A 23,212-nucleotide genomic window follows, 5' to 3' on the forward strand; every position below is an offset into this window, starting at 1 on the left:
TTGGATATATGCATCTATGAGCTAGTACCGAATATGTATTCGAAGACGGATCAGTAAAATAATGTCGTTCGAATTTTATATGATTTAATGAAGCAAAAGTCGAACCCTCCATTTCTGAATTGTGCTGAACGTGTATGTATGGCTGATGTGTTGAAGAATATGATAAGAATGATGTGGTATCTTGTGTTAGATATTGATTTGGGAGCCAGTTTTTAGCCGTTACGCCGTCGGTTTCAGAATTTCTGCACATTTTAATTTGTTGAACAAGCTTTGTATTGTATTGATTTAGAAGCTGATATTTATTGTTCCAAACACTTTATTGCAGCTTGGTTATTGAACTTTGCCGAACTCGAGATCTCCAATTCGAACCGAGAAAGATTGAAGCTTGAGGTTTGAAGTTAGTTTGATTGATCAATTGGCTATGCTTTGGAGCAGAATTTGATGTGTTACTGATATACTCTTTTCAGATTTGAAGTGATTTCACACTCGACATTGAAAGGTATAAATGACAATGTAGTAACCCATATTCCATTTTTAATATAATAATATGTAAAACATGATTAAGTGTTAGTAATTTACCAATTTCGGGGTTTCATCGGACTTCAGAATTAAGAATTGGGCTTCCATAGTTTTGGCCAGTTCGGACGGTCCGAAGAGGACTTCAGACGATCCGAAATCAGTAAGTCGGGGGCTCCAAAGAAGGGCATGTTGACTTCGGAGTTAAACCACGTTCGGACGGTCCGAACCAGGATTGGACAGCCCGAACTTCCTCATGCCAAGTAGGCAGGTTTACTCAGCCATGGATTTTGGAAAGTATCGGATTTAGAACACTTCGGACGACCCGAAGTGGCGATCGGATGGTCCAAACTTGACGTGTCTCGCATGCAGGCACAATGAGCTGGATCGGATGATCCAAACTCGAGTTCTGAGGGTCCAAACATGACCGAAAATTTTCCTATAAATATGGCTCATTCGATTTCATTTTGAATTACAAATTCCGAGTTTCCTTCTTCAGTTATATAAGTGTGAGATATACACTTGAGGGCCCTATCTGTTATAATAGAAGTTCTGGAATAACCAAGGTGTGGTTATAGTAATCCGGGACTAGCGACTCCAAAGGGCTTACTATGGACGAAAGTATGGTTCGAGAATCTATTTAAGTTTTGGGAGTACTTATTAGCTTAGTTAAGGCTTATAGAACTTGTGTAGTGATACGGTAAACTTTTGAATATAGGCTTGGAACCTAGGATTCTATTAAACTCGAACTAGCCTAGAGGTGCGTACACATTGACTGAGATTGCCAGCGAGTATACATGTTTATATGTTGCATTTATTTGGAATTATTATGTGGCATGATGTATGTTTTACCATTTTCTATATTCATATATCATGTGCACATACACGTTGAGCCTATACCTTGATATACTTGATTATAGAGCCGCTCAGCTCTATACTCAATAGTCTGTCACTGAGAGTACCGCGACGGCAGGGACATGTATGTCTGACTACTCTGATGTACTAGAAGAGTGTGGTTGTACCCAGAGATTGATCCGTGCGGTGGCAGCACCCATGTGGTGCCGGTAATGAGCATGACTTTTCAGATGACCCTTTACCAGTCATCATGTTGCATGCATTATATATATATGTTTACTCATGTTTATGTATTGGGCGTTAGCGCTCACGTCCTAGTTATTATCTTGGACACCCTATTTCATGGGGCAGGTCGCAGGATGGATGGAGCCGATAGCTCGAGGCAGGACTAGGGAGCCGGAGCTTTTCAGGGGATTTTATACCGTAGGATTTGTTTAGTTGTATAAAAGTTTTAGACAGTTTTATTTTAAACTTTTCGATTTGATTGTATCACTACAGTATTAAGCCTGGACTTTCTTTACTAAGCTGATTATGGATTATGTTTCCGCACGTTTACTCTGTTAAGCATTTTTGCTTTATTAAGTTTAATGAATGCTATTAGTTGTCAGTTAGTAGGTGATTCATTGCAGGGTCACTATATTTTTGGTATCAGAGCATGCTTAGATTTTGGGATTAGTACTTGGGATTTAGTGTAGTCTTGAGTAATTATTGCGCATTTGGGATTTTAAATATACAAATCTTTTCAGGGTATGACCGGGAGAGGTGATGAGAGCCATGGTATTTGTGGGGCCTCGGGTTGCTAATCTCATCTTAAGGGCAATTAATGAATAAGCATCATTAAACTAATAAGGAAAAAAAGGATCTAAAAAAATTGTTTTTTTTTTTCAAAAAGGGGTGCGCCCCCGCCGCCAAAAACTACCTAATCTCCAGGCTGCGTGCAAGCCATCAAAAATTACCGCGGGGGCGCCTCCTGGAGCAGAAACTTGCCCTGTTCTTTGTCCGCAAATTTGATCCCTTCAACTCCTTCCAATTCATCAAACTCAAGTCTAAAACATGATATAAAAGATCCAAATCATGCATATTAATATAAACAAGGTCTCAAGCATATATACATGTATTTATTACATCGCACAAGTCGCTAAAGAAATGATAAAAGACATAATCTATCTCAAGTTTCATACATGTATTCCAAAACCCACAAGTTCTAAGGTTCCATGCTTCTAGCATTCAAAACATCATCTACAACCCGAGCCCTCACGTGCTAGACTCTCTCCCAGCTGTCAATGACGTCGATGATCAGCTCCTGCCCTCTCTGTTGTCATGCACACATACAAAACAAGACAACAGCCGGATAAACTCCGGTGAGATATAATTCTCAGTATAACCAACATATCGAAAGCGTTAAATAAATTATATTAACTCTATTTCAAACTCGACTCAACAAATAGAGTACTCAAACGCTTTAAATACGAATTGATTCACATAACTTCAAAGCCATCAAGATTCATAACTGATCTTGACATGGATATCCATCTAACAAATTCGTAAACGACTCGCAAATAAGGTTAACCGCAACCTTGGCTTAGAATCAATTCGATATAACATCATATCAACTCAAATTTAAAGATCCACTACCTGAGATGGATCGACAACACCACAATCAAATCAAAACATAAAAAAGTATGTGATTTTTGCGGGCCAACTCAAAGATAATCGTTCTTGAGTTTCAAAGTCCCTACTTCACGATGTCGTCATTATACCTTCGTTTATCGAGGTTCTGAACTCTTCAAATCTGAGAGATATAATCAAAATACATATATCAAACTTCATATCAACCTATCATTTCAGAAACGAGTCAAAACCATCAAGAATTCATCAATCAATCGCATTTCAAACCTCAACTCTTTCTTCGTTCGTTCAAGTCGGCGTCTTGTGTCATTAAGCCTTCAAACTCAACTGAAACTGAATAAGAAAAATACTATAACATTCATAACATCTCAACAACAACTTCAACTCAGAAATCGGCTATCAAAACAGTTCCAAAACTCGATTAAACGACGTAGCGATTCAAAATCGATAACCGACGTAATCCCGACTTCGAAACTTGTAACTCCAATTCATATATCAGCATGTATCATATAAAACTCAGTCATAAAACATCTTATCAGCAGCTATAGTCATCGATATACATGCTACAAATCATAATCAATCCTTTCAATCATCCAACTTTGATCCAGTTTCGAAAATAGAAGCGATACAATAGCAAGAACACAATCAACAACTAAAAATCTGATATCTGCTCCATAATGATTTCGAAATCCATAAAACACAGCATAAAACTTACACGAGATTGAAGCCCTCGTTGTAAGGATTCCAGAACACTTTTCGGAATCGAAATCGAACAACCGAAATAAAAGTTATGGCAATTCGAAAATCAAACTTTGTAAAGAAAAGAGGAAGAAGACGGACTCTGTTCTTATTTTCTGAATTTTTCCTACTTCATACACGTGCACAAGCTGATAATAAATTCAATATCTGATAACTTTCAATAGAAATTGCAACTTAGTCCCTAGATTCTTCAATAACTGCAATTTGGTCCTCGGCCCCTATTTTAATTCAATTTCAATCCTAAATAATTTAAGAATATTAGAATTTAAATCAAAACTCCAAATATTCCCAAATTAAATATACTCGGATTAAAATTAAATAAATTCAGATTAATTTCTAATTAATCCCGGGCCTTACATTTCTCCCCCACTAAGACATGAGTTCGTCCTCGAATTCATAAACAGTATAGATATGCAGTCCGTATGCTCATAAGAATAAAGAATAACTGAAAACTGAATGAAAACTCACATCAGTGGAATAGATAAGGAAATCGTTGCTTCATATCTTCTTCGACTTCCCAAGTTTCTTCTTCAACTCCGTGTCGACTCCATTGAATCTTCACCAATGGAATGGTCTTCGTTCGGAGTTGCTTCGTCTTTCTATCAAGAATCTGAATAGGTTGCTCGAAATAACTAAGAGTGTCATCCAATTCAGCTTCATCGGAGTAAATCACATGAGATACATCAGATATGTACTTCCTCAACATCGATACATGAAAGCATCATGTATTCCAGATAAGGACATAGGAAGAGCGAGTCGATAATCTAGATTGCCTATCTTCTTGAGAATCTCATACGGCCCAATATACCTCAGAGATAATTTCCCTCGGTTACCAAATCGAACGGTGCCTCTGAACGGTGAAATATTCAGAAACACTCTATCTCCCTGATCAAAAGATAACGGTCATCGTCGTACATTCGCATATCTAGTTTGTCTGTGCTGTGCTATCCTCATTCTCTGCTGTATCAGTTTTACCTTTTCAGTCATCTGTCTGATCATATCTGGCCCTAACTCAGGTACCTCAGAAATATCATCCCAATACAAAGGCGATCGACACTTCTTCCCATATAACGCTTCGAATGGTGCCATCTCTATACTCGTCTGATAACTGTTGTTATAAGAAAATTCCACGAGTGGTATAAAATTTTCCATGTAACACCAAAATCAAGTACTACAGCTCTAAGCATATCCTCAAGCATCTGAATTGTTCGTTCAGATTGACCGTCGGTTTGAGGATGGTAAGCAGTACTCAAATGTAAACGCGTACCTAGAGCTTCCTGTAGGCTATGCCAAAAGTGCGAAGTAAACCTCGGATCTCGGTCAGATACAATCGACTTTGGCACACCATGAAGTCTTACCACTTCTCAAATATAAAGATCTGTCATTTGATCATGACGATAAGTCATTCGATAAGGAATAAAGCACGCAGATTTCGTCAATCTGTCAATGATCACCCAAACAGCATCGCATCCTCAAGATGATCGTGGCAACTTCGTTACAAAGTCCATGAAAATGTGATCCCATTTCCATTCAAGAATTGATAAACTCTGTAATAAGCCACCCGGTTTCTTTCTTTCTGCCTTCACCTGTTGGCAATTCAAACATTTGGATACAAATTCAGTCACATCAGACTTCATTTTTTTCCATCAGTACTGACTCTTCAAGTCGTTGTACATCTTTCTGCCTCCAGGGTGAACACTAAAGCGACTATAATGGGATTCTTTTAGAATATTCTGTCTCAAGTCTGCAATATTGGGAACAACTATTCGGTTATTCACATACAAGATATCATCGTCACTAATTTTGTATTCAGACTGATGTCCTGATCTGATCATTTCAATTGATTTCTGTACATTCTGATCAGCTTTCTGTGCTTCTTTGATACGAATCAACAACTCTTGCTCAGCACTGATTGCATACACTCTCATCGGCCTTCTATTTGTCTCAAATACATACCTAGAAACACAACAATTCTCAATCAAACTAGATACACCTATAGTAGATAAAGATAGAGCACATACTTTTCTACTCAGGGCATCTGCTGCTGCGTTAGATTTTCCCGGATAGTATTTGATTTCACAATCAAACTCCTTCAATAAATCAAGCCATCGTCGTTGTCTCATGTTCAATTCAGATTGTGAGAATAGATACTTCAGACTTTTATGATCAGAAAAGATTTCAAACTTCTCGCCGTATAAATAATGTCTCCAGATATTCAATGCAAAAACGATAGCAGCCAATTCAAGATCATGAATCGGATACCTAACCTCATGTGGTTTCAGTTGTCGAGAAGTATAAGCAACAACATGTCCTTTCTGCATTAAAATACATCCCAAACCCTGGTGAGAAGCATCACAATAAACAATAAAATCACCAGTACCTTTAGGGATTGTCAACATGGGCGCAGTAGTCAATCTCTTCTTCAGTTCAACAAAACTCCTTTCACATGCCTCAGACCAAACAAATGGTGCATTCTTCTGTGTAAGCTGTGTAATGGGCTTCGCTATAGATGAAAAATCTCGAATGAATCGACGATAATAACCAGCTAAGCCCATAAAACATCAAATTTCTGGCACAGACGTCGGTCTTTGCCAACTGATCACAGCTTCTACTTTGCTTGGATCCGCTGATATACCATCTCCTGAAATTATATGGCCAAGAAACACGACTCGCTGCAACAAAAACTCACATTTGGATAACTTGGCATATAATTTTTCTTCCCGTAACGTTCTCAATACAATTCGAAGATGATCAGCATGTTCACACATATTCTTAGAATAAATCAAGATATCATCGATAAATATGATCACGAAATCATCTAGATATCTTTGAAATACCCTATTCATCAATCCCATCTTGTTGCAAATGTGGTAGCTTCCAAATACCCCTCGACATTGTTCATCGGTATGGCGACCTCCACATTTGGTGCAATATACATCAGACTTCTGTCCAGCTCTAGACTGTCGGGATCCACTAGAACTAGAAGAGCTACCACCACCTGATCTCTTGAACTGTTTGCTCTTACCCTTGAAGAAATTTTTCTTTCCACTTCTGCTACCTCCAGCTTAAAATCGAGGTGGCTGTGGAATCTGTGGCTGTTCTTGTGGTTGTCTCACTGGCTGTGGCACAAACTGTGCTCCTCGTTGTTTTAGTATCCCTGCTTCTGCACCCTTTGCTCGATTTAGAGCATCAGCAAAGGTATTCGGTCTTCCCGAATTCACCAGTGTAAACACATCAGGATTCAAGCCATTGATAAATTGATCGGCTTGAGCTTCGTCACTAACAGCGATATGTGGTGCAAACTTCAACAAGCTAGTGAATTTGGCAACATATTCTTCAATATTCAACTGTCCCTGTTGCAAACTTGCAAACTCTGCTCCTTTTTCCTTGCGATAAGACACAGGAAATAAATGCTGATAGAAAGCAGTTCAAAATACAGACCAGGTAATAACAGTACCTTAGTTTTCCAGTGCTCTCTTCGTCGCTATCCACCAACTCTTGGCAAGGCCATGAAGTTGATGAATTATCAGTCTCACACGACGATCATCTGTATAATCAATGGACTCAAATAACTGCTCAATATCTTCCAGCCAGTTCTCACACTCTATAGCATTCTCTGTTCCTTGCAACTTCGGTGGTTTGAATGACTGGAATCGTTTCAAAAGTTTATCCATCGGATTAGCATCATTGAACTCATCAGTAGACGTACTACCCTGTCCATGTTCAGACACTGTCACTGGGACCTGTGCAGCATTTGTCTGTTCAGGCTGATTCGTAGCCAATGTCTGCCTAACTCTCGGTGCTGGTCGGGGAGGCATATATGATAATCAAACAGATTAATGTACAGTTCAATCTCAAATACATCAAGTCTGTTGCAATCCATATTGCCTTCGTAGATCGAGTTTCAATTCATCCTCATAAGACATGCTAGTACTTCAATCAAATAACTAAATAGTATGTAATTCACAACAGTGTACAACATACTCTTCGCAAATTAGCACAACATCATGTGACAATTTAATATCGGTAATCAATAAATCATATACCATACAATTATGAAAGCAATAAATAAATCAGAATAGAAGACTCGATCTACCCTGCTCATCTAGTCATAGTCCGAGAAACTTAACGCTCTGATACCACCTGTTGTGGGGCCTCGGGTTGCTAATCTCATATCTTAAGGGCAATTAATGAATAAGCATCGATCTTCAAATCTGCGAGATATAATCAAAATACATATATCAAACTTCATATCAACCTATCATTTCAGAAACGAGTCAAAACCATCAAGAATTCATCAATCAATCGCATTTCAAACCTCAACTCTTTCTTCGTTCGTTCAAGTCGGCGTCTTGTGTCGTTAAGCCTTCAAACTCAACTGAAACTAAATAAAAAAAATACTATAACATTCATAACATCTCAACAACAACTTCAACTCAGAAATCGACTATCAAAACAGTTCCAAAACTCGATTAAACGACGTAGCGATTCAAAATCGATAACCGACGTAATCCCAACTTCGAAACTTGTAACTCCAATTCATATTGTAGACAATTAAATTTGTCTAGCTGAAATTTATGGAAAATACCAAAAGAAATATATATATTAAATATCAATAAAAAAAATAATTGACTATTTATTTATAGGAAATTAAATTCCTACAAAAAAAATAAATAGTTAATTAAATTGATATTTTAATATATTTTGTGATCAAATCAAGATTTTAAATCAAGATTGCATCTTACAAAAATGGAATGAAATACTAATATTTTTAGTATTTCAAATCAAATCTTGAATCAAATAAAAGAAAATACTAATATTTTTAGTATTTAAAATCAAATATTGTGATTAATGGAAAATAATCACCAAATGAATCATGAGGAGCCAATCAAATTGCGACACCTCATCAAATGGAAATGGAAACATTCTGCATCCTTCACCTATAAATAGGAGGCAGATGATCAAGAAGAAAAACACACAACACAGAAAACTGAAGAAAAGGAGTAGAAGAATTCAATATTTTTCTCTCAAGTCATCTTCAAGAAGTTCAAGGAAATCAACGAAGATCAAGGCGAAATTCAAGGCGTTCTTCATCAAATTCATTAAATTCAAGAAGATCAAGGCGTGATTCAAAGAATTAATTGCGTTATTCTTCAAACACATTTAAATTCATTCAAATCCAAGAATATTTCGTTTTTCACCAAATTCAAGATCAACAAAATTCAAGGCGTGATTCAAGGAGTTCATCGCGTTCTTTCCAAATTTTGAAGGTTAATTCGATAACAAGGTGTGAACCCATCGAATTAACGTTATCAAGATATCAAATCATCTTCCAAGAAGATCAAACACTCAAGAAATTCACATTTCACAAGAAATTGTCATTGAAGAGAAAAATCAAGGGATTATCTAGAGATTGTATTCACTAATCTTTATTTAAATCACTTTGTATCAATTTTCTATTTCTTAATTTTAAGAAATAAAGAATTTGAGCTACAAATTTTGGCACGCCCAGTGGGACCATCTCTACCCTTCATCTTTTCTCTTCGCCAAAAGTACTAAGTCATCATGTCCACCAATAACAAGATCTCAACTGAAAGTCTTGGAGTCGTCACAAGAAGTATGTCGAAGAAATATTCTGATCAAGCTCGTTTCTTAGAAACCCATCAAAACTCGCACATAGCACCAGTAATGGTGACAAATGCCTCTACTTTAGAAGATCAAATAGCAAATCTGACGAAGGCAATTGAGGGACTCTCGAGACATGTTCAAGATCAAGACTCCCAAATCATGAAGTTGATGGAAAAGATAGACCATACTGATGCAAGTCACATGGACAAACAAGGTGAAACTAACGGTGAAACTGAATCATCGTTGAAGAAAAAAGGAAAGGAACATACTAAAGATTTAAATTTTTCACCTGATGGGTCAGTTCCTGTAGACCAATTAAAAGACTTCATCATGGGTACTATCAAAGAAAAACTTGACGAAAGCTCCAAGTCATCTCTCACATATGCCAAGCCTTACTCGCAAAAGATCGATGACTTGAGGATGCCCCCTGGTTACCAGCCTCCAAAGTTTCAACAGTTCGATGGCAACGGAAATCCAAAACAACACGTGGCTCATTTCATCGAGACATGTAACAATGCTGGAACATACGGAGATTATCTGGTCAAACAATTTGTTTGCTCACTAAAAGTAAATGCATTTGACTGGTATACTGATCTGGAGCCATGCTCGATTAATAGTTGGAATCAACTAGAACAAGAATTTCTCAATCGCTTCTATAGTACTCGACGAATAGTTAGCATGATCGAGCTGACAAACTCACGACAGTGGAAAGAAGAGCCTGTCATTGACTATATCAATCATTGGAGAAATTTGAGTTTTAACTGCAAAGATCGATTGTCGGAATCTTTCGCCATTGAGATGTGCATCCAAGGTATGCATTGGGGGCTTCGATACATCCTTCAAGGAATCCAGCCAAAGACATTCGAGGATCTAGCTACTCGAGCTCATGACATGGAATTAAGTATGGCTGCAAGTGGAGCAGAGGGACCTCCAGCTCATGAATCTCATAAGGCAAAAGAAAAGGAAGGCTTCAAGAAAGGAGGCAAGCCTTTCACAAAGACCCCGACTAAAGAATCGATGACAGTTAATGCCACACCTGTCAAAGTCAAGGGAAATATAAATGATAAAAGCAATGGAAAGAAAGAGATATATCAGGAAAGAGGGCAAAAAAAGTTGGGTTTAAAGGAAATGCAATCAAAACAGTACCCTTTTCTCGACTCTGATGTATCGGGGATATTTGATGATTTGGTCAAAGCAAACTTGATTGAATTACCAGAACTGAAGCGACCTGAAGAAGCTACATGAGTGGATGACCCAAAATATTGCAAATATCACCGGTTGATCGGGCATCCTATTCATGATTGCTTCATATTCAAGGATAAAATCATGCAGTTGGCTCGCCAAGGAAAAATATCACTTGAAGAGGATAATGTGAATGTCAATCAAATCAAAATACATAACAATGATGGTGCATCATGCTACGTAACAGGTTTACAAGGAAGTCTCTTCAACCAGATCGATCAGTCCGAAAATAAGAAAGATTGTGTAGCGACCTTAGCATTCACTGGCGAAGATCTACCATTTGGTTCTGACTTTCACAATCGGCCTTTATTTGTCACGGGATATAGTCGCGAGCAAAAGGTGAATAGGATATTAATTGATGGATGCTCTGCAGTTAATATTATGCCTTTGCGCACGATGAAGGAGTTGAATATTGCCACATAAGAACTCACAAATAGTCGCTTGATGATCCAAGGATTCAATCAAGGAGGACAAAGGGCTCTCGGGGCCATAAGATTAGAACTAATAATGGATGACATGACCTCAAGTGCATTCTTCCATGTCATAGACTCCAGGACATCATACAACATGTTGCTTGGTCAACCATGGCTTCATGAAAATGGGGTAGTTCCTTCTACATGGCATCAATGTTTTAAATACTGTAAAGATGGGGTGGTAAGAAAAGTACTTGGAGATGATAAACCATTTACCGAGGCCGAATCACACTTTGCCGATGCCAAGTACTATTTTGAGAATGAGAAGACATCAAGAATCGAAGAATGTTCACCTCATCGGGAACCCGAAGGACAGGATGATGAAAAAAGTAAGATTAAAGAAGCCTTGGAAGTTCATAAAGACCAATCAAAAGGTAAATTGCCTGTCCAAGAAGAAAATCCTTTGAAAAAGATGGTACTTCCTTTAACAAAACTTGATGAAAAACGACCATCTATCATCGAATTTGTCCGTCCAACTCAAGGGGCCGAGGTAGAACATGGGGAGTACTCAGAACTACAGAATGCGAAGGGCTTTGATCCAAAAGCTTATAAACTACTCGTTAAAGCTGGATACAACCCAAGTGAAAACCTCACCTTGGGTAAACTCACCTCAGGAGTTTCTAACAAACAAGCGGCTCTTGAAGAAAATGCGCGTACTGTTCAAAAAACTCGACCAGGCCTTGGGTTCATTCCACAAAGTCCCATCCGCATTGCCATCAAAAGAGTCAGCCTCAACTATATTGCTGAAGATGAGTACTCGTCAAACACCGTTGTTGACAAACAAAATAAAAAAGGATCAACGAGTGTCTGTCTTTGATAGGCTGGGCCAACGTAAAAGGCAAAGGAATCAACAAAAATTGAACTTTTCCAAGCATTTGCGTGAGGCTCATAATCAGCAAACCCCTAAAAGATTGCGAAGTTTGATTCCATCCCGCATGAAGCGATGCACCACATTGATTATATCATGCGATAAGATCCTGAAGGCTAAGATGCAAACAGTGATTTACACTCAAACTCAAAAGGATGAGGATGATACAGAAAGTGTTGCTTCTTGTCACATCACTTCAAATGAAGAAGAAAATTCATTAGAGGAAGATGCTGAAATTGCTCCCCTTGAACTTGAAGAAGGGGTAAAAACCACTGTTGATGAACTAAAAGAGATTAATCTAGGCGACGATGATAACCCGAGACCAATCTACCTCAGCGCCCTATTGTCCATCAATGAAGAGGAAGCATATATCGAGCTACTGCATGAGTTTAGAGATATATTTGCATGGTCATACAAAGAAATGCCTGGGCTGGATCCGAAAGTGGTTGTTCATCACTTAGCTGTTAAAAAGGGATCTCGAATTATCAAGCAAGCTCAACGAAGGTTCCTCCCTGAGTTAATCCCTCCAATCGAAACTGAGATTAACAAACTCATTGAGGTTGGATTCATCCGTGAAGTCAAGTATCCTACGTGGATATCCAACATAGTTCTTGTAAAGAAAAAGAATGGACAAATTCGGGTTTGTGTTGACTTTCGAGATCTGAATAATGCATGCCCAAAAGATGACTTTCCGTTACCTATCACTGAACTCATGATTGATGCAACTATGGGTCACGAAGCATTGTCTTTCATGGATGGATCTTCTGGATATAATCAAATTCGCATGGCGCCAGAAGATGAAGAGTTAACTGCATTTCGCACTCCAAAGGGTATATATTGCTACAAAGTAATGTCATTTGGATTAAAGAATGCTGGTGCCACTTATCAAAGGGCAATGCAGAACATTTTTGACGACATGTTACACAAAAATGTCGAATGCTATGTTGATGATGTGGTTGTTAAATCCAAATAGAGAAATAACCACTTGGAAGATTTAAGAAGAATTTTTGAGCGCGTAAGAAAGTACCAACTCAAGATGACTCCTTTGAAATGCGCATTCGGTGTCACATCAGAAAAATTCCTTGGATTTATTGTCCGGCATCGAGGGATTGAAATTGAGCAAGACAAAATTGATGCAATCTTAAAAATGCCCGGACCTCGAAATATCCACGAGCTGAAAAGTTTGCAAGGAAAATTGGCATATATCAGGAGGTTCATCTCAAATTTGGCTAGGCGTTGTCAACCATTTATCCGCCTCATGAAAAAAGGAGTTCCATTTAAGTGGGACGAATCTTGCGAGAATGCTTTCAAGGGCATTAAGGATTATTTGATGAAGCCTCCCGTGTTGGCAGCCCCGGTGCCTGAACGCCCATTAACCCTCTATATCACTGCTCAAGAGCGTTCCATCGGAGCTTTATTAGCTCAAGATAATGATGATAGGAAGGAAACTGCACTATACTATTTGAGTAGAATGATGACGCCAAATGAATTGAACTACTCACCAATAGAGAAGTTATGCCTAGCCCTCATATTTGTCATTCAAAAGCTAAAGCACTACTTTCAAGCCCACACTGTCCGGCTTGTCTCAAAGGCAAACCCGCTAAAATATGTGATGTCAAGACCGGTTCTTTCTGATAGACTTGCAATATGGTATCTCCAATTGCAGCAATTTGAAATTATATATGTTCCTCAGAAGACTGTCAAAGGGCAAGCATTAGCTGACTTTTTAGCTGACCACCCAATCCCTGCCGATTGGGAGCTATCTAATGAATTTTCGGATGAAGATGTTCTTGTAATTGAAGTTAAACCCCCATGGAAAATGTATTTTGATGGAGCTTCGAATAAGGAAGGAGCCGGTGCTGGAGTTATATTTGTGACATCTGACGGGGAAGTGTTGCCATACTCATTCACATTGACTCAAAATTGCTCCAATAATGTTGCTGAATATCAAGATCTAATCCTTGGACTAGAAATGGCGGTCGATATAAAGAAATTGCATCTTCAAGTATATGGGGATTCGGCTCTGGTGATTAATCAGTTACTCGGATCATATGAAGTCAGAAAGCCTGAATTACTCCCATATCATAATTATGCTAGGAAGCTTATGGGGTGGCTCGATGATGTGGAGATTGAGCATGTGCCGAGAAAAGACAATAAACAAGCTGATGCACTGGCCAAGCTTGCTTCTACAATTTCCATGCCAAACAATGAAGCTCGTGTGCCAATATGTAAAAATTGGGTAGTACCGCCACTTTTTGAGGATGAGAGTGATGAAGAAAAAGAAGATGATAACTACACTGTCGAAGTATTCGAAATTGAGAAAGAAGATTGGCGTCAAGCATTTGTCGATTACTTGAAGTATGAAAAGTTTCCAAATGATCCGCGTCAAAGGGTAGACATTAGAAGACGCGCAGCGCGCTTCATCTACTACAAGGATACCTTATGTAGGCGCTCATTTGATGGAGTCTTCATACGGTGTTTAGGAGATGAAGAAACCACCCGAGCAATGGAAGAAGCTCATTCTGGAATTTGCGGAGCCCATCAATCAGGTCCAAAGCTACATTTTCGAATAAAAAGAATGGGTTATTAATGGCCAACAATGGTGAAAGATTGCATGGATTATGCACACAGGTGTCAAGCTTGCCAGTACCATTCAAATTTCATTCACCAACCGCCTGAAGTGTTGCACCCTACAGTAGCCTCTTGGCCATTTGACGCATGGGGTTTAGACGTAGTTGGACCGCTGACTAAATCTTCAAGTGGGCATTTGTATATCTTGGCTGCAACAGACTATTTTTCTAAATGGGCTGAAGCAGTGCCTCTCAAAGAAGTAAAGAAGGAAAATTTTGCTGATTTTATTCGCACCCACATTATATACCGGTATGAAATTCCTCGGTACATGATCACAGATAATGGGAAACCTTTTTGCAACACTTTGATTGATAAGCTCTGCGAAAAGTTCGGTTTCAAGCAAAGGAAGTCTTCTATGTACTATGCTGCTGCTAATGGTTTGGCCGAAGCTTTCAACAAAACCTTGTGTAATCTCTTGAAAAAAATAATTGCAAAATCAAAGAAAGACTGGCATGAAAGGATTGGAGAGACTCTATGGGCATATAGAACAACTTACAGAACGCCTACTCAAGCAACTCCTTATGCATTGGTGTATGGTGTGGAAGCCGTCGTGCCACTCGAGCAACAAATTCCATCACTAAGGATAGCCATACAAGAAGGCTTGACAGAAGAAGAAAATGCACGTTTGCGCCTCGAGGAGTTAGAAGCTCTCGATGAGAAAAGACTGGAAGCGCAACAAAGACTTGAGTGTTACCAAGCTCGTCTCTCTAGAGCTTTCAACAAAAAAGTGCGGTCACGCTCATTTGAAGTCGGTGATTTAGTACTCGCAGTGAGAAGGCCCATCATCACAACTCATCGAACCGGAAACAAGTTTACATCAAAATGGGATGGCCCATATGTTGTCAAAGAGGTTTATACTAATGGCGCATACAAACTGGTGGCCGAAGATGGCTTAAAGATTGGTCCCATAAACGGGAAATTCTTGAAGCGTTACTATGCATAAAAAAAAAAAAGAACTCCTAACCCACACGAGTATAAACAGTGAACGGTGCCCACCAAAGGCATTATATGTGGTTAAACTGTTATGTCCCCACCAATAGTGAATTCATGTGGTTAAACTGTATTTCTCCCACTTATGGTATTTTATGTGGTTAAAATATTAAATCCCCACCTAGTCTAGGGTGGTTAAGAAATAGATACTCCTGGCCCACATGAGTATAAACTGTGCACGGCACCCCCCAAACAATCAAATTTTGAACTACGTTATGACTTGATCCCTATATTGGGTACGTAGGCAACTTAGATATTTTCTAAGTACAGTCATGAACTTGCTGTTTTCGTTACCCATGAAATTATAATTCATTTTATATTTCAAGTGGAGTGTAAGCAAAAAAAAAATATATATATATGAATCAAAGAAGCACATTTATAAACCTCTCAAAGTGATGTTCATTACAAAATATAAAAGGAAATGAAAGTCATAAACAAATTCTAAACAAAGGGACTAAATTTATTCAAGTCTTCTTTGGCAACTTCAAGATGGATCGTCGACATCTTCAAATTCTCGACGGCCCCATCAACAAAAGGGGAAACATCTCCGATGGCAGTGACTTCTTCCTCAATCTTATGAACCTCCGCTTGAGCACTGGATAACAATCGTTGTTGTCTCTTTAAGGAAGCAGATAAACTCTTCTTTCTCTTCTTCAAATCATCAAGTTCCTTAGTAAGGCGCTCCAACTCCTCATGAGTAGATTGAACTTTACTTGCCTCTTTGCTCTCCCTAGTCTTAGCAGCATCAAGACGATCTTTGGATTCACTCAGTTGTTGTGCAAGAATCTCCTGGGCAGCCTGTTCGGAACATTTTGACCGGGCTTCATCAAATGCAGCAGCTTTGTCAAAAAATGATCCCAATAACTTTTCCAAACCAGAGAAATCAAAATCATGGAAAGTATTCATGGTATCAAGCACCAAGAACACGTCGCCTTTGAGAGAGAAGATACAATCAATTGAAATATTCATTATCTTTTCACGAAGGTCGACCCACAGTCTTTGAAGAAATTCTTTCTGGTGATCAAATAAAAATTTCCCTCCATCAAATGCAAGAAGGGCAGCAGGCTTGGGAGTTGCATTAGGAATCGCCAGAATAGAACCTTCTTTTGGTATAGGTTCACTGGCTGAAAGAATTGCAAGTGATGTGTTTGGTCCCATGATCGATTTTTGGCTGCCTTGTGAACCATGAGTATCATCAACATTTAATAACTATTTCTCCACCTAAAAAAAAGGAATGACAAAAGGGTTTGATGGAAAATACAAAAAATAAAAAAAATAAGAGGAAGGAAGTTTCTTAAAAAAAAAAAAAAAAAAAATTTACCTCTCCCACAAAGCTTCCCACAAGTCTCGGGTCTCTGATTACACTATCAATGTCAATAACTCTTGGCTCGGAAGGATTAGAGGTCTTTTTGGCCCTTTTCCAATGATGGTCTGCAGTACTACTCTCACTATCTTGAAAGTCTTTTCTCTTGTTTATCTCTAAAAGTTCGATTGCACGAGCACTATGATCTTTGGGACGAGAGTCTTCACCGAGAAACCCATTTTCATCCTCACAAACTTTACCTTCTCGCAAATTTTCACAAGGCTTCGAGATAGTTAAAATGGTAAAGTTTTCTTCCAAATAATTTCCATGAACTATTGTCCACCACTTCTTATACTCATCGGAGCAGAATCTCTTCGCATTTGGGGGCATGGATGGAAATTGCACTCTAGACATTGAGTTGGAAAGAGTAATCAACCGCCAAAAAAGAAGCCCTTCATCCAAAGAAGCTTTGCGGACATCTCGAACAAGAACCCCTGGTGGTATTTGATAAAATCCAAACTGACGACTGAAGCGGTGAGGACTATAAGGTTCAACCAAGAAGCGACTTCCTTGGCGCAAAGACAGATAGCCGGAACGGATGGCGATAAAATAATTCTGCTCAAGTTCCTCCGTGTTTCCATTATCAAGATATAAAAATTCTTTACTCCTTGTGATCATGGTGCAAGTCCAAGAAGCAAAATCTCCTTTGTGAATTCTTTTGCGAGCTTCAATTGAATCATAATGTTTTGCGCTCCCTTCGCCGGAAAAAGTCGCCATTTTTGGACCATGTGCTCCTTGCCAAACTTGGGTGTGAGTCTTAAAGTAATGCGCAAGCCAACCGTAGATGAAGTGTGTAGGAAAAGTCGCACATGCACGAGATGGATTTGAAGAAGCAGCAGTTTTGTTGAGGCCTCGATAAATGCTCGTCAATGTTGGAATAGCAAGACCCACCTTCCGCCCACTAGCCATGATGCTTGCCATCTTGAAAGTACTTGGACGAATAATTTTGGCACCACTTTGAGGAAGGACAAATACACATAACCAACAAGATACATATGCCGCCAAGTATGTCTCATCTTTTGAGTTTTCTCTGATTCCAAGCTTCGAAAATATAGCCTTCTCTGCAGGGGACCATTCTTCGTGTGTCTTGATATCACAGTGGATTATATGTGGATTCAGGAGGCGTTGCCTTTTTATCTCTACGAGGGGGAGGTGAATGATACCGAAAAGCCTTCTTGAACCAAAATCTAACCCACTGATCAATAGTCACTTGAGAGCATGGATCATCTTTTGAATTTTCTCGAAGAATGTGGAAAGCATGAAGTAAGTGATTGCATGATCGAGGAAAGAATCTACTACCCGCTTCATCAATGCCGGTGAGCTCCTTGGCACTAGGGACGACTTCATCATATAAATTTCCGGTGATAGACAGGCCCGATAAAGAGTGCAAATCCCACAAAGAAATAGATAATTCGCCATGTGAAGTCAATAATGTATTGTTGAGTGGACACCACGCCTCGCAAAATGCCTTCATAATGTTGGAATCTCGATCATATGTGAATAATGAAGCATAAACCGGGTCATATATTTGTGCCGCTCGAAGCCTATGATCGCATCGACTAAGAATATCTTCAGTCCACTCCCAATAGCCTTTGATGTAATGAAATTCGCCAATAAATTGGAGTGTGTCATCCCACCTTGCCTTGCCTTCAATAATACGTCTTCCCAATGATGGCAATGGAACATGCTCTTGCGGTTGCTGATGGTGAGTAGACCGCAAAGCCCAAACTTTAGAATTCTTGGTGAAAGGAGTCTCGATGGACCACTCGGGAGCATAAAGCAAGTTTGTCAATCGCGGCCATGGTTTTGCATAACGACCGGCCACAGGCTCATCAACAATCAAAATAATGCCTTTCTCTTCGGGTTGACCTTCGTCATCAAGAATCATCAAACGTTGAGTGCCGGAAGAAGAAGATATGTCCTTGAAAAAGACCATTGTGCTACATAAAAAAAAAACAAAATTAATAAAAAATATTGTTAATATGTAAATAATAATATAAAATAATAATAATAAATAAAAACTTAAATACGTATAAGATTGTAAATAATAATAATATTTTGAAAACGTGTATATAAATAATTGTAAACTAGTAATAAAGGTAATCAAATATATATGTATATGACTAAATTCATAACAATAATAAAAAATACGTAGGCATCACAATAAGAATAATAATTAATATTATAATAAAAAAAATGTACATATGATTATATATATGTAATTAAAAGATAGTAATAATAATACTATAAGGACAAGTGTTTTAAAAAAAAAAATGTAATACGATATATGTATAAAATATTAATATAATAATACGTAACAAAAAAAAATAATAAAGAACAAAATTACGTAAGTGTAATATATATAACAATAGAATAATAACAAAAAAATAAAATAATATTTGTACATATAAAACTAAATACATACATTCAAGATTAGATAAACATAGAAAAAAAAAACTGAAAATTATGTGTAATAGTTCAAAATAATAATAATAGTTAAATAGATATATTTGTACAAAAAGTTTTGTAATATAACGTAAAAGTGATTTGCTTGCCTGTTTAAATAATAATTTTGAAACTAAAACTAAAACTAAAACAAAAACAAAAGAAACAAAAGCAAAAAGAAAGAAAATTTAAAATATGTATATTAAAACGTATCTTAACATGCATGTATATAATAATAATAATAAAAAGAAAAAAACAAAGAACAAAGAATTAAATAAGATTGTGCTGCACGTGTTTGCCTAGCAAAAAAACAAAAAGAGAAGAAAAGAATACAGAAAATAAGTAAAATAAAAGAAACAAGGTGGGGCAAGCACCGAAAAAAAAAAAGTAGAGGAAGCACTGAAAAAAAAAAAAGCAAGAAAGAAAAGGGAAGAGGCACCCGTACCGGATGACAATTCAAAGTGGAAGGAGTCAAAGTCTTGTATGCTTCCTTAAAGGCCAATCAACCTACAGACACATGGAGTCAAAATCGAACAAATATTAATAGTTGAAGAGTAAAGGGGAACACCTTTTAGTATGGGCCAAAATACTCTGTCTTCGAGAACCAATGAAATTTGAGAATCTGCAATGTGGCAATTTCGTGTTGTTTACCCTTCCGTTGAAGAATTGGTCGGTTTGCAAGGATCACTCCTGCACAGAAAATTAGACGACATAAGTTATGGCAGCATCATCTCAAAAAACACGAAAAAAAAGAATTGGGAGACAATTTTCGTACTTACGAAGAATATAATTTTTGCCCTACATGCTCCTCCTTTTTATAGAGGAGGGATATGTATAAAAAGGAAAAAAAAAAAAATTCCATTCAAAGAAGATGCATATGGAAGAAATAAAAGTTTCCATTTTTTTTCTTGCTTGGTAAAGAAGAAAATTTTATTGAAGGGAAATATGCAAGATCCACCCACGTGGGCCGGTGTGAGATTGTTTGTGCTGCATGGATTTCCTCGATGATAGAATCTATTTTTTTCTTTCTTCCATATATATAAACGTGTATATATATAATATAAAATAAAGTGATTTTGGAAGTAAATTATCGTTACTTATTCACTAGAAAAAAAAACACATTTGTGAATAAGTCTCGAGGGGACATTTGTAGACAATTAAATTTGTCTAGCTTAAATTTATGGAAAATATCAAAAGAAATATATATATTAAATATCAATAAAAAAAATAATTGACTATTTATTTATAGGAAATTAAATTCCTACAAAAGAAATAAATAGTTAATTAAATTGATATTTTATATATTTTGTGATCAAATCAAGATTTTAAATCAAGATTGCATCTTACAAAAATGGAATGAAATACTAATATTTTTAGTATTTCAAATCAAATCTTGAATCAAATAAAAGAAAATACTAATATTTTTAGTATTTAAAATCAAATATTGTGATTAATGGAAAATAATCACCAAATGAATCATGAGGAGCCAATCAAATTGCGACACCTCATCAAATGGAAATGGAAACATTCTGCATCCTTCACCTATAAATAGGAGGCAGATGATCAAGAAGAAAAACACACAACACAGAAAACTGAAGAAAAGGAGTAGAAGAATTCAATATTTTTCTCTCAAGTCATCTTCAAGAAGTTCAAGGAAATCAACGAAGATCAAAGCGAAATTCAAGGCGTTCTTCATCAAATTCATTAAATTCAAGAAGATCAAGGCGTGATTCAAAGAATTAATTGCGTTATTCTTCAAACACATTTAAATTCATTCAAATCCAAGAATATTTCGTTTTTCACCAAATTCAAGATCAACAAAATTCAAGGCGTGATTCAAGGAGTTCATCGCGTTCTTCCCAAATTTTGAAGGTTAATTCGATAACAAGGTGTGAACCCATCGAATTAACGTTATCAAGATATCAAATCATCTTCCAAGAAGATCAAACACTCAAGAAATTCACATTTCACAAGAAATTGTCATTGAAGAGAAAAATCAAGGGATTATCTAGAGATTGTATTCACTAATCTTTATTTAAATCACTTTGTATCAATTTTCTATTTCTTAATTTTAAGAAATAAAGAATTTGAGCTACACATATATCAGCATGTATCATATAAAACTCAGTCATAAAACATCTTATCAGCAGCTATAGTCATCGATATACATGCTACAAATCATAATCAATCCTTTCAATCATCCAACTTTGATCCAGTTTCGAAAATAGAAGCGATACAATAGCAAGAACACAATCAACAACTAAAAATCTGATATATGCTCCATAATGATTTTGAAATCCATAAAACACAGCATAAAACTTACACAAGATTGAATCCCTCGTTTTAAGGATTCCAGAACACTTTTCGGAATCGAAATCGGACAACCGGAACAAAAGTTATGACAATTCGAAAATCAAACTTTGTAAAGAAAAGAGGAAGAAGACGGACTCTGTTCTTATTTTCTGAATTTTTCCTACTTCATACACGTGCACAAGCTGATAATCAATTCAATATCTGATAACTTTCAATAGAAATTGCAACTTAGTCCCTAGATTCTTCAATAATTGCAATTTGGTCCTCGGCCCCTATTTTAATTCAATTTCAATCCTAAATAATTTAAGAATATTAGAATTTAAATCAAAACTCCAAATATTCTCAAATTAAATATACTCGGATTAAAATTAAATAAATTCGGATTAATTTCTAATTAATCCCGGGCCTTATAGTAGTGTTGTCCAGGAATTTGGTCATCATCTTCGTCACCATCGCCATCATCATGAGGATCGACATCGTCCTCATGAGGGTAGACGTTGCTATACTATCAATAAATTTATGCAAGTAGGACCGAAGCCTTTATTGGGTGGCAAAAATCCTGAACAAGCAAGAGGTTGGATGTCCAAACTCGAGAATGATTTTTGATCTTTCGATTTCACTAAAGAGCAGAAACTGGAAGTTCTAAAATTTGTTCTAGAGGATCGAGCATGCTTATGGTGGGATGCCAAGGCTACTCAGGCACGTACGGAGAGAGGGCGGGTGACTTGGGGGGATTTCTGTCAGCAGTTTCAGAAACTATATTTTCCTCCAGCAGTTCGTCAGGCACGATCTATGGAGTTTCTGACTCTGAGGCAAGGATCAATGACTATTGATCAATATCAGCGACAATTTCTTGATCTGCTACCTTTCAGTTCGCATATCAATGAATGTGATGCGTCAAAGTAAGATATCTTTCTACAAGGCTTGAATCAAGATATCTATTCACAAGTTGTCGTCTGTGATGATCCACATCTTATGAGACTTTGGTTAACCGTTGCCGTCAAGTGGAGAACAGTAATAGGCGAGCACAGTTGATGATTCCAGGACAGCCTAGTGGATCTCTTGGGCCTAGGGCTCAATCTGTTGTGCAATATGGACCTATGTCTTCTTCTACTACTACTTCGTCTGGTTCTCGTGGCTCACGAGGTACGTTCCATTTTGGGATGAAGAAGGAGGAGGAGTTTTGCAGCCACTATGGTGGGAAGCATCTTGCAGCTTCATGTCGAAAGGCTACTGGTGCTTTTTATATTTGTGGTGAGCAAGGACATCTGCGGAGAGATTGTCCTCAGCGTATGGGTTCTGCTAGTGGATCGGGATCACAGGTTGGATCTCAAGTTTTGACTTTTCCACATCAGCAGCCAGCACCACAGAGTTCTTCTGGTTACCGTCCACATACTCAAGGGCAGGTAATTGCTCTGTCTCAGGAGAAGGCTACTAAAGGAAGCGATCGCATGTGGGCAGGTACCTTTTTGTTATGTGGTATTCTTGCATTTGTTTTAA

General features: G+C 37.6%; 1 protein-coding gene across 1 annotated transcript; it reads left to right on the forward strand.

Moving 5' to 3' along the window:
* Positions 1–13,006: 13,006 nt before the first annotated feature.
* Positions 13,007–14,560, forward strand: LOC140874059 (uncharacterized). The gene has a single exon (XM_073277335.1). It carries the CDS (start codon positions 13,007–13,009, stop codon positions 14,558–14,560), a length of 1,554 nt encoding a protein of 517 aa, XP_073133436.1.
* Positions 14,561–23,212: the final 8,652 nt, after the last annotated feature.

This window comes from Henckelia pumila, chromosome 1 (genome assembly GCF_033568475.1).
Source record: "Henckelia pumila isolate YLH828 chromosome 1, ASM3356847v2, whole genome shotgun sequence".
Taxonomy (NCBI): Eukaryota; Viridiplantae; Streptophyta; class Magnoliopsida; order Lamiales; family Gesneriaceae; genus Henckelia; species Henckelia pumila.